At 47.7% G+C, this 12,855-nt stretch overlaps 1 protein-coding gene across 1 annotated transcript in view; it reads right to left on the bottom strand.

Annotated features, from left to right (window-relative positions):
• MRE11 (MRE11 double strand break repair nuclease) overlaps positions 1-12,855 on the bottom strand; it is a 468,980-nt gene that overhangs the window by 157,355 nt on the left and 298,770 nt on the right. Inside the window, exon 13 of the mRNA XM_086935305.1 lies at positions 6,982-7,155. Within this exon, the coding sequence (XP_086791431.1) occupies positions 6,982-7,155 (174 nt within the window). The remainder of the gene's footprint in view (positions 1-6,981; positions 7,156-12,855) is intronic.

The raw sequence follows: 12,855 nt of genomic DNA, 5'->3' as shown, positions 1-12,855 counted from the left end.
CTGCCAGCAACTTCTTCTTTCAGGCTCCATAGACTGCAACGAGGATTCCCGACGTCTTTTCAGACCTATGCAGCTGCAGCCCCTGGGCTAGGTAACCTGAGCATTTCGGTGCTCCAGCATAGCTTAACTATCCAAAGGTCCAGATCCTTTTTCGTTTCAGCTCTACCTAGTCGGATTCGTCCGATAACACTAACTTTACGAAATCTAGCATCCATAGACTTTGTCCCGCATCCCGCCCGAGAGTGCACACTCTGCACCCGATCCCCCTAGGCCTCCTGCTAGTAATCTGAAGGTTCAGTAGTCCAGTCCTAGCGATCCTGAAGTCTATTAGAGTAGTACTTACCTGCTAGTAATTTCGCATTCCACTTTTAGAGTATATGGTTTTTCGTGCCCCTCGGGCATTTGTGTAATTTGTGCGACTTAAAGTATTTTCGTAAGAGCTTTGTATTGTGCTTAGCACCCTGTCCTCATAAAGAGTCCAGGGTTGTTGTGTTCTAAATAAATATCCTTTTATTTTCATAACAACTTGTGTGGTGTCCTTTCACTTGGTGTTCAAGGGGTATATGTAATGGTATAACAGCTGGCTTAACACGCCCTCTAGAGTCTAGCCTAAAGACTGCTCTTGTCCATGCTACTAGGATAGCTGGTCTACGGTTGACTTACAACCAATCACCAATAAGGGTTGTTTGGACTGATACAAAGTGCTCACTAGAATAGTGAACATTATATATCAGGCCAACTTCTCACATTGGTGAGCAGCGGTTGGGATTTGAGCTTTCTGTTGTTTTACCACACGTATCCTAAGAATATCATTTGAAAGATCACATAAGTACCAAGGTACATATAACTTAGCTTAGAATACTCTGAGTTCTACTGAACCAGCTGTTGTAGTTCAACAGGGCCTAGCACACCCTGAGTACAACTCTTAGCAAGGGATCAGTAGGCAAACAAATAGTGTAGGTAGGTGCATCACTTACACCACACTAGAAGCATGTCAGACAAAGGAGGGAAGTTGACCCTCCACAGGTCACTTCCAGATATGCTGCTCTTAGCTTCCAGGAGATGAGACAAATCTGTACATCCAGGAAGCTAAAGCAGGGTTCTAACCCTACAATTCCCTTTCTGATTGGTCTCTTAGAGACTTATGATGCCAGAAGGACTGCTAACACAGATCCTTCTAATCCAGATGGGAACATGCCCCCCTTAGAAGGAACCCTGACCTCAACCTCCATGCAGCGGTTAGTGAAGGGGAGGAAGAGGATCAGGAGTTGTCAGGGGATGAGGCAGACAAAGGTCAGGTAGAAGTCAGTAGACTAACCAGGACCAACTTAAGCAGGCATGAGAATGGATTTGGGGGACCCCCAGGGCCACTCTCAGGCAGGCTTAACATTGGGAGTGGACGAGTTAGGTCTCTATCCAGAGGCTCTAACAGATCCATTCGAACCAATGGCTCTCAGACCTCTTCTCACAGAGGGATGACATCCCCTCAGAGAAGAGAGCATGAAGCTAAGATGAGGGAAGTCAATCTGAGGATTGAAAGGGAAGAACTTGCCCTGGCCAAAGAAAGACTTGTCCTTGCTAGAGAGCAAAAGTTGAGTGGGCTAGATCCCACTGGTGGCAGCATTTTACCTAGAGAAAAGGACAGGAGTTTAGACACTAGACACCTGAGTAAGAAGGTGCCCCCCTTTAAACAAGGGGATGATATCCACAAATGGATAACTGCTTTGGAGAGGGCCTGCACTGTCCAGTGCGTCCCCCAGAGTCAGTGGGCAGCTGTCTTGTGGCTCTCCTTTGAAGGCAAAGGTAGAGATAAGCTCCTCACTACTAGAGCTGAGGATGCTAACAATTACCAAGTCCTGAAAAATACACTGATAGATGGGTTTGGCCTAACCACTGAGCAGTACAGGTTGCTGTTCAGGGATACCCAGAAAACTCAGTCTCAGGATTGGTCTGATTTTGTGGATTGTGCCACTAAGGCTTTGGAGGGCTGGTTGCTGGGCAGTAAGGTTACTGATTACACAGGATTGTACAATCTGATCATGAGGGAACAGATTTTAAACAATTGTCAGAACCAGTTGTTGCATCAGCACCTTGTTGACTCAGATCTGACCTCTCCCCAAGAATTGGGAAAGAAGGCAGACAGATGGGTCAGAACGAGGGTTAAGCAGAACCAGGGCCAGAACCAGGGTGGTCAGAAGAAAGCAGACCAAAAGGGTAATACTAAGAATGAGCAAAATGACCAGAAGTCTTCGACAGGCCCCCAACAAACCAAAGAGGGTGGGGGTCAGGCTTCACAGCAGAAAAAGAAGACTCAAGAAGGCCAGTCTAAAAGGTGGTGCCAATACTGTAAGAGTAAAACTCACTGGTTTAGTGAGTGCACCAAGAAAGGAGGGCAAACTCCTACCACTGCAGCCCCTACGGCACCTGCACCCCCTAGTACAGTCAGCAGTGGTAGTGCACCTCCCAAGGGATTAGTTGGGTTAACCTTGGGATCTGAGGGGTATGACAACTTAGTTGGCACACTCACTCAGGTTGTCCTTGTCTGTACAGGGGATATGGATATATCCCCTGATGCAAGTCCCAATACTTTGGGCAAATACAGGCAGACACCTTTTATAAATGGAAAGATGGCTCAGGCCTACAGGGACACTTGTGCAGTGTCACAATGGTGACACCTAACTTTGTGGACCCTGGACAGATCATACTAGGTACAGACTACCTAGTGACCAATGCCAGCAATGTCACTACCCACCATAGTATGGCAATTGTGGCTTTCTCCTGGGGAGGGGTAAGTGGCCAAAAGAAGGTTGTTGTTAGTTCAGACCTCCCAGTTGAATGTTTGTTGGGCAATGATTTGGAGTCATCACTATGGTCAGAAGTGGAGCAGAGGACTCACATGGAGATGTTAGGTGTGCCAGCACATGTCCTTGCTGTGACTAGGTCACAGGCCAGAAGATGCCCCACTGAACAGGTGGACCAGACACCTTCCAAGAAGAAGAGCAGTAGGGTTAAGGCATTGCCTTCACCCTTGCCCCAGGTTGAGGATCAAGTCTCAGAGGAGGCTGACCTACAGGAGCTGAGGGAAACTGAGCCTAAAGAACTTGAACCTGATCAGGTTGAGTTTCTGGGTTCAGGGGGACCCTCCAGGGAAGACCTGGGGAAGGCACAGTTAGACTGCCCTTCCCTTGAACTCCTCAGACAGCAGGCTGCTGCTGAGGCTGCAGGGAACGCCACAGGTACCCACAAGGTATACTGGGATGATGGACTCCTGTACTCTGAAGCAAGAGACCCCAAGCATGGTGCAACCAGGAGGCTGGTCGTCCCCTTGTCACAGAGAGGTTTCCTTCTTACCTTGGCCCATAAGATTCCCCTTGCAGGACACTTAGGCCAGAATAAGACTTGGGACAGACTTGTCTCACACTTTCACTGGCCTCATATGAATGAAGATACCAAGGAGTTTTGTCGCTCCTGTGTCACCTGCCAAGCCAGTGGTAAGTCAGGTGGCACAACAAAGGACCCCCTTATACCAATGCCTGTGGTGGGGGTGCCCTTTGAAAGAGTGGGGATTGACATTGTTGGTCCAATGGAACCCCAGACAGCATCAGGGCACAAGTTTATACTGGTGGTGGTGGACCATGCCACCAGGTATCCTGAAGCTATTCCCCTTAGGACCACTACAGCACCTGTTGTGGCAAGAGCCCTAGTTGGAGTGTTCTCCAGAGTTGGCTTCCCTAAGGAGGTTGTCTCTGACAGAGGTGCAAACTTCATGCCAGGATATTTGACTGCTATGTAGAAGGAATGTGGTGTCAACTACAAGTTCACTACACCCTATCATCCACAATGCAATGGGCTTGTTGAAAGGTTCAACAGGACCCTAAAAGGGATGATTCATGGACTACCTGAAAAGCTCAGGCGTAGATGGGATGTCCTGATACCCTGCCTTTTGTTTGCTTACAGAGAGGTCCCACAGAAGGGGGTTGGCTACAGCCCTTTTGAACTTCTGTATGGGCATCCTGTGAGAGAACCCCTGTGTTTGGTGAAGGAAGGACGGGAGAGACCTCTCAAAAAGCCTGCAACCAACATAGTGGACTATGTACTTGGTCTCCGCTCCAGGATGGCTGAGTATATGGAAAAGGCTTCTAAAAACCTTGAGGCAAGCCAAAAACTCCAAAAAGCTTGGCATGACCAAAAGGCTGTCCTGACTGTGTACCAGCCTGGACAGAAGGTGTGGGTGTTGGATCCAGTGGCCCCAGCAGCACTCAAAGACAAATGGTCTGGGCCCCACACAATCATTGAGCAAAAGGGAGAGGTCACCTACCTGGTGGACCTTGGAACTCCCAGGAGCCCCCTCAGGGTGCTCCATGTGAATAGGCTCAAGGCATATGTCGACAGGAAGGACATGAGCTTGCTCATGGCCACAGATGAGGAACAGGAGGAGGAGAGTGGTCCTCTCCCAGACCTGCTCACTCAGAACCCTGATGATGGGTCAGTGGATGGTGTTGTCTTTTGTGGCAGCCTCTCTGAACATCAGCAAAAGGATTGCAAACAAGTTCTTCAATCCTTTAGACATATGTTCTCTCTGACACCCAGTCAAACCAATTGGTGTACCCATGAGGTTGACACTGGTGACAGCCTGACAGTTAAGAGTAAAATCTACAGGCAGCCTGATCATGTCAAAGACTGCATCAAATCTGAAGTGCAGAAAATGTTGGAGCTGGGAGTTATTGAGCCCTCAGATAGCCCTTGGGCTAGTCCAGTAGTTCTAGTGCCTAAACCTCACACCCAGGGTGGTAAGAAAGAGATGAGGTTCTGCGTAGACTACAGAGGCCTCAATGCAGTCACTAAGACTGATGCCCACCCAATACCAAGGGCAGATGAACTTATAGATAGATTGGCTTCTGCCAACTACTTAAGTACATTTGACCTGACAGCTGGGTATTGGCAAATCAGGTTAGCTGAGGAAGCCAAGCCCAAGACAGCATTTTCAACCCCTGGTGGGCATTATCAGTTTGTGGTAATGCCCTTTGGTCTGAAAAATGCACCGGCCACCTTCCAAAGGCTGGTGAATCAAGTTCTCACTGGGCTGGATGACTTCTGTGCAGCATATCTTGATGATATAGCTGTCTTTAGTTCCACCTGGGAGGATCACCTGGTCCACCTGAGGAAAGTGTTAGAGGCACTGCAAGCAGCAGGTCTCACTATCAAGGCCACAAAGTGCCAGATAGGGCAGACACAGGTTGTATACCTGGGCCACCTTGTAGGTGGAGGCCAGGTTCAGCCACTGGAGAGCAAGATACAATCCATCAAAGACTGGGCTCCTCCAACCACCCAGACTCAGGTTCGAGCTTTCTTGGGCCTGACTGGGTATTACAGGAAATTTGTCAGAAATTATGGTTCAATTGTGACACCACTTAATGACCTGACAAGCAAAAAGATGCCAAAGAAAGTTTAGTGGACAGCAGGCTGTCAAAAGGCATTCGATGACCTAAAGCAGGCCATGTGCACAGCCCCTATCCTAAAGAGTCCAGGGTTGTTGTGTTCTAAATAAATATCCTTTTATTTTCATACCAACTTGTGTGGTGTCCTTTCACTTGGTGTTCAAGGGGTATATGTGATGGTATAACAGCTGGCTTAACACGCCCTCTAGAGTCTAGCCTAAAGACTGCTCTTGTCCATGCTACTAGGATAGCTGGTCTACGGTTGACTTACAACCAATCACCAATAAGGGTTGTTTGGACTGATACAAAGTGCTCACTAGAATAGTGAACATTATATATCAGGCCAACTTCTCACAGCAAGTTGTCTAACCCCTGTAGACGGATGTCTGCAACCAATAAGGCTGTTAAAGACTACTGTCTGATAAAGATCACACACTTTTTTAATTTTACTTCATACCCACCCTTCATGTAGTCTAAGACATGATGAAAATTGTACATGGGGGGAGATGCATGTGAGATTTCCCTTTGATAATCCATGTATTTCATACGTTTGCTTGTCAAAAGCTTTTCTTGCATGTCTCTTTTTTCAAATGTTTTTTGGGGCTATAATTTGAGTTTAAATGTGTTCACATTGTCATTAATGGTTTGAACCATTATCCTACCGTTTATATATCACTTGGTGTGCCTTGTGCAGAAGAAGTTTTCTTCCTGCAAGGAGAACTTACTTGTGAAATTGAGAGAATTGTGAAGAATTGCATGCTGCAAAACAGCCCATGAACAATAGGCTTGTTCTTGAGTCCCCTTATTTAAAGTTAAGTTACTGTATGAAATAAGCATATCTGCCTTAGCTTTTTATTCAAAATAAAATAATGACAAATCAGTAATTTGATTTAGGGTTTAATATGCACAATATTGTACACTGCTCTAAACCTGCTTAGGACCTTGTAGCACTTTTTAAAAGACTTGTTAAATCACATAGTTGTACATTGTCTTACTTTTCTATGAGGATTAGGATATTATATCACATGGGTAGGAAATTCCGCGCCTTCCAAATATTTTACAGCTAGATGAAGAGTTTTCCGCTTATGAGCAGTTTTGTTTTCCATTTGCTTCCATCCCCCCACAATATCAAAACTATGTTACTTTCAGCCTTCTCCATTACTTGTCTTTGAAAATCTTCTGCACTTGCTTTATCACTCTGATCTTCTCATACTATCAGCTCCTCTTTACTCTAGTAACTGTCTCTTACTCTGCTATACATTTCTTTTCTGGATTCTTCCCCCTGTTCATTTTCCCTTTTCTGTCACCATCACTCAATACAGTAATTTCCCTTTATGGTTCTCTCTGTCTACCACCTCCTTTTCCACTACGTCTTGGCTCTGCCCCGTTTTGTTCAAGTCTCCAACGCAGTTCCTCCACTTCTCTTGTTTTTCTCACTCATTATCTTTCTCGGTATTTGAAAGACTCTGTGCTTTGTCTAACAGCAGAGTGATTTAGAATGTCCCTGTGGCTTTGCCTGACATCAGACTGATTTACAACTTACCTCCTCGTCAATCTTGTCCTCTTCCGCGTCTATATGTCGATCCTTAAGGAACCTCTGAGTTTTCTCCACCTGAAATTTCACCAGTTCTTCTATCGCATCTTTCTCCTCTTTGTCCACAAACTCTTGTACTGCCTCTCCCATACCTCTCTCGGTTAATAGGGAAAGTTGGACATTCTGCAGGAGACAAAGCCCCAAAATGCATTATTTTATCTAATCAACAAACTGATCTTGAACAACTAGTAATATACATATGTTTCCATTAACCAAGCATCTCAGATGGAGCATACCACAGTATTTTAGAAAAAGATACCACTGCCTACTTTGCCCCATAGAAGTCTTCATTGCTAGTTTTTTAACCAAACAAAAAAGAGCAACCCCTATTTAAGCCAAGGGGACAGGGTTATTTTGAAATCAAAAAGAAAAAAAACTTCTTCACTTCCCCAGTATTCCCCACCACTTCTCTCAGTGTATAACAGCCATCATAAACCATGTACTGAATGTACCCTATGTGCTGAAAGTCCTCAAACAAATACAAAACATTAAGAGTATTATTTATTTCATAATGACTTAACATTTTATTTTTATAAAATAGCCTGATAGCTAAAAAATATTAATATAGAGGGGCGTGGTCAAGATCAAAATGGTGTAAAATGCTCAACTTGGAGCTCTTGTCGCCCATCTTTGCTCTGGTCTAATATCCTGCCTGCTTACAGCCCCTCTGCAGCATCCCGTGCCCTGGGGAGGCAGTCTAGGGCTGCTGGGGACCCCTGCTGGAGGGGATGCAGCGGTGGAGCTGCTGCAGAGCCGCCGTTGGTAACAAGACTGACGCTCACCAAGATGGCGGTGGGGTGCTGAGCCGCAGTGCGTGAGCAGAGGCACTGGGGGCCTGATGGAGAAAATCAGTCCAAGTGCCAAGGGACACCCCTCGCTCTTCCTGGCGTGCCTTCACCCACTTGGGGCCCGTGCTAAGGTGGAACTTGCCTCACCGGGGGAGGGGCTGCTCGGCCGGCAGAGAGAGGATCTGCGGTGAAAAAGTCCTTTTTGGAATGGACTATTGGCGGCTCCTGGCCGCAGAGAGGACAGGCTCTGGAACATTTCAACCAGGATACAGACCAGGCGAAGTGGGGTCAGAGCCCACACGCTGGTAGGAGTCATAGAGGATGTTGCAGTGTATTAATAACAAGAATTTATTGTTTGATTAATTAAAACCATTACAATTTAAAAAACACATTTGATTCATTCGTAAAAAAGACCACTGAATAAAAAATACAAAACTTGTGAATTGCTTAAAACCCTAAAAAGCATTGTAAACAGCTAGGAAGCCAGGTTCTAATTGGCTATTATTGGCAGTCTAGGGTTCTGTTATTGAGCCTGTGGTGTGAATGCCGCCCTACTGAGGTGAGGGAGATTTGGCAGGACTGGTATCTCCCAACAGTTTTGATGCCTTGTTTACAAATTTGGTTAGCCCAATGTTCAGCATGGTGGTGTCTAGATTTAAGGCAGCTATGATAGCCACACATCCTGCATTTGATACTATTGTCGGAACTGCACCATTCATTTAAAAAAGGCCAGTCACCCATTCTCAGAGCTAACAAGCATTTGCAATGCAATAGGTCTCGCATTAGGAAAGTTTGAGCTATTGGTATTGTAAATGACAATTTTTCTATTTCTGTGTTGGTTTTGAAAATAGCGAAATTAATAGCTATGTCATTTACAATGCCAATAGTTATAACTTTCGCAAATGTGACACCTATAGCATTTGGAATGCAATATGTGTTGTATTTACGTGACTTAGATGTATTGATATTACAAATAACAATGGCTTTTAATTTTTTGAAATATAGTTAGAGGGAGGGCGATGGAGTGAGGGAGGGCGATGGAGTGAGGGAGGGCGATGGAGTGAGGGAGTGCGATGGAGTGAGGGAGTGCGATGGAGGGAGGGAGGGCAATGGAGGGAGGGAGGGAGGGCGATGGAGGGAGGGAGGGAGGGCGATAGAGAGGGAGGGCGATGGATAGGTGGTTGTGTGTGGTTGGGGGTGTTTGTGTGTTGTGGGTGGGGGGTGTGTGTTGTGGGTGGGGGGTGTGTTGTGGGTAGGGGTGTGTGTGGGGGTTGTGTGTGTGGGGGTGTTGTGTATGTGTTTTGGTTGTGTGCGCGATGGCTCAGAAAGATCTAAAAAAGTAGACACTACATGTAAATCGTTTTTTCGTTTTTCAATCCGAGATAAAAAATCCAAACTCCAATTCGAGGGATAATGCTTGCTGGGTGAAAATAGAGTACCCTTTCCTCCCTGAAAAAAACGACGAATGGTAAGATTCCATCGTTGGATACAGTAAAATAATCAGAGTAACAGGAAGGATGACTTCCATAATAAAGCGAGAAGGGCAGACGGACTCAGTGTTGACATTAAAAGAAGGCTCTTGGCAGATGGTCAACGCCTTTTAAAAAAAATCCAGGTCAAAGAACGAGATGGGCACTCACAATATGCGACGGGGTTGTATCTGAAGGGAGGCTCTCTTGGAGGGGGAGGGGAGGAGTAGAGCAGATGTGAGCGGTAAAGCTCCATGAATGATACATTTTATTCTGGCACTGCAATAGTGTGCTCATTATTTCTGAAAGACATGCTTCAATATAAATCAAACTAAACTCGAGCATTATCTCAAACACGTAACTTAATTTACCAAGGAACAGTACTCCATGGGACGTTTTCTTCATTGAACATGACGAAAGGGGCTAAGGCTACTGCATTTTCTAGGAAGCCGTGCAGTTCAGAGGGGGCACAACAAAAACAGTGGCGTTCCAGTGCCTAGAAGACAATATCAGCAATTACAGACAGCCAATTTGTGGAAGGCAGCAAGGCCGACACCCCTACGGGCACTGCCTCAAAACATCACACGCTCGATGGGCATTATAACGAAGTCCGCGCCATCGTTTCTCGTGGACAGTCGGATTCTACAATAACATAACTATATTAGTGGGGGTGAGGCATTGTATCTCCTAATGAAGAGCTTTTTCTTTGTTTTTCGAATCAAGAGTTAACAAACAAAAACAAGAGAGGCGCTTGGAACAAAAGTGCAGATAGTGAGGTATAACATGCTGGGTGGGGAGCACGAGGCAAATGCAAACCCGCTGCGTGGACAGCGAGCCATGGCTGAGAGCACACGGACAGAGTGTGAACGGCCTGGGCACAGACAGGGTAAGGACCACAGGGCACATGCAATGGGAGGAGCTTGCTCATTCACGCAGGGCGCTGACCGCTGCCACCTTATTTCATCACATTCCATAGACATTACACCGAAAGTGCCTTAAGGCGCCGGAGTTCAGGCTGCGCGCTACATGGAAAGCATACTCTTACTTGCCGCCTCTGCGTCGTCTCGTGCTGTGCAGCCAGTGGGGGCCCTGCTTGATAATGGCGCTACAGAAGAGGTCAGAGCGCCCACTTCCAATGCCTGTATCCCCCCCACCCCATTCCTGGAGGGCACCCCCGTGACGTGCTCGAGGTCCCAGAGAACAGGACTCTGTGTGCACTCCACCGAGGGGCCAAGGCAGCAACAAGACGTGCTTTGAGGCAACATTTCTTAGACAACCCTGCATCCAGTACGGTAAATAAATACCGCAAGTCACCGCCTTCCGTCACTCTGCCGGCCTGCGACCAGGAAGTCAGGCAGGCCGGCGCGACAACAGGAAACAGGAAGTAGGAGGGCGGGAGCCTACCCCGCCTCCCACGGAAGAGCCGCGATTGGACGGAGCCGCCGTGTTTGGAGCACCGGAGCAGGCAGGAGCCTACCCTGCGCCCCGGTGCCGAAGGAAGGAAGAAGAATCCTGCTGCCGGGCCCTGCAGCTGAGGAGAGCCGCCGCACGAAGGAAGCCGGTGAGTGGGTTGCTGAGCGGGGGAGGGGGGAGGGGGGAGGCGGGGGAAAGCGAGTGCGCGCGCGAGTGCGGGCGGGCGGGCGGGCTTTGTGTGCGTGCGTGTGTGTGACTGTGGGGGAGGGGTGTGTGTGTGTGTGTGTGAGCGAGTGTCTGTGTGCCTGCGTGTGCATGCGCTCGCCTGTGTGTGCATGCATGCAGAGGGGTGGGGGCTGCCTGCCTGCGTCTATGCAAGGGCTGTGAGTTACTCTGCGCATGCGCGGGGACTCTGCGCATGCGCAGATCAGACGCGCGCTCCCGCGGTGAAAACTGCGAGCTCGTAACAGATTGGTGTCCTCATTCCCAGCATTCTCACTAACGGGCCACAATAGGTCTGAAGCAGACACCTTCAATGCTCACGCATTGAGGGTAGGTCTGCTCGACCTAAAAACGTTTGCTTCCAATAAAGTGAGAATGTGCTTGATAAATAGGGCGACTCGACGCCTAGTTCAAAATCGGAAATTACTGCCCAAGCGTGTTTCCTTTTTGACAGAGTTGCCCTGTCTGAATGAAAGGACCACAGCCTGACGCTCTTCTTGATGGCAACCTTTAGCACCGGCTGAGAGGGGTTTGTTCGCCAGAATTCCTTGACTCCAAGTAATTGTAAATTGTGATTCAGGTGTTGCTGATACTTCTGGCTGGCGTGGTTTTTCGATATTTCCTGCCTAAGTCTGGCCTCCAGGGAGCCCTCCTGGGCATGGCGCAGTCTGTTACAAAACTTTATAAATGCACCAGCCTCTACACCATGATGGTCTAGTAGACCCAGTTCAAGTCGAACTTGGGCTGGCGAAACTGATTTTGGCAGGCGAAACTCGTGTTTAAAAATGTTGATTGTTAGTTTATTTAGTAAAATACTTGGTGTGCCCTTTGTGATCTTGTGCCCATACGAAAGAGAGTAGGTTATCTTAGCCTTCATCACTTTCAGCATAGGGGTTAGGCTTGGGCCAAGTAGCTGTTTTGACAGTTTCGCAGCGGCGGCCTCTAATGGGAAAGCTTTGGTCCATAATGCTTCTTTCTGCTTGACGAATGAACATCTTGTGTCGAGAATGATTCCCAGATATTTGTAATAAGATGTTGATTCGAGGTTTGCATTATTGAAGTACCACCCTCCGTGTGGCCTCTTTTGCTTCCCAAAAGAAGATTTTTAGTTTTTAGCAAATTCAGCTCTAAAGAGTTTCTTGTTGTATGAGGAAGCAGTTCATCGAGTAGCGTCAGTAGGCCCACTTTTGTGTGGCCTAGCAACACCAAATCGTCTGCATACAGCAGGTTGCTGATGCGGGTTCCGTCTAGTTGAGGGGGATGGCAGTTAACACGATCATGTAATGGGGATAAGTCTGATATAAACAGGTTAAAAAGGAGGGGGGCCAGCACTCAGCCTTATTTGACAGCTAGGACCGGACTGGGAACGAAAACCAGCCCTGGCAAAGTGCTCGGCCGCCCCAGAACGCCCCCCGGAGAGGTGAGGGGGGGAGGGGGGGGGGGGAGTGACCATGGCTGCTTTTCGTCCGCTTTTGTTACAGGGCCGATTTTGGCCCTGTAACAAAAACGGCCCCCAGAGGTCCAAAACCGTTTCCCACCCTTGCGGCCCACCGGGGGATTGCCCGGTGCCTGCAAAGGCCAGTCCGGGCCTGTTGACAGCGCTTTTGGTTCCAATCTTCCTGGAAACGTGGGAGCCTTCACTCAACTTGATTCTGATCCATGTTTCCGAGTGGAGTTGGACTGTAGTGTGTAAAAGGGTCGAAGGTATGTCCCACAACTCTAGTTTTTGCCACAACAGGCCCCGGGTCACGCGATTGAAGGCCACTTTAAAATCAACAAAGCAGCAATGCCGTTGAGTTTGTTGAACTGACGCTTTCTCCATCAGGACGGTTAGGGTGTCGCAGTGGTAAACTGGGTGCCGGAGGAGTGGAGGCAGGGGGAATGCAGTGTGGAATGTGTTTACACAGCATTACTTTACTTCCTACACTATG

Source organism: Lissotriton vulgaris, chromosome 8, assembly GCF_964263255.1.
Source record: "Lissotriton vulgaris chromosome 8, aLisVul1.2, whole genome shotgun sequence".
NCBI lineage: Eukaryota > Metazoa > Chordata > Amphibia > Caudata > Salamandridae > Lissotriton > Lissotriton vulgaris.
The sequence above is the reverse complement of the archived record's forward strand: the minus strand, read 5'-3'. Positions and strand labels throughout refer to the sequence as shown.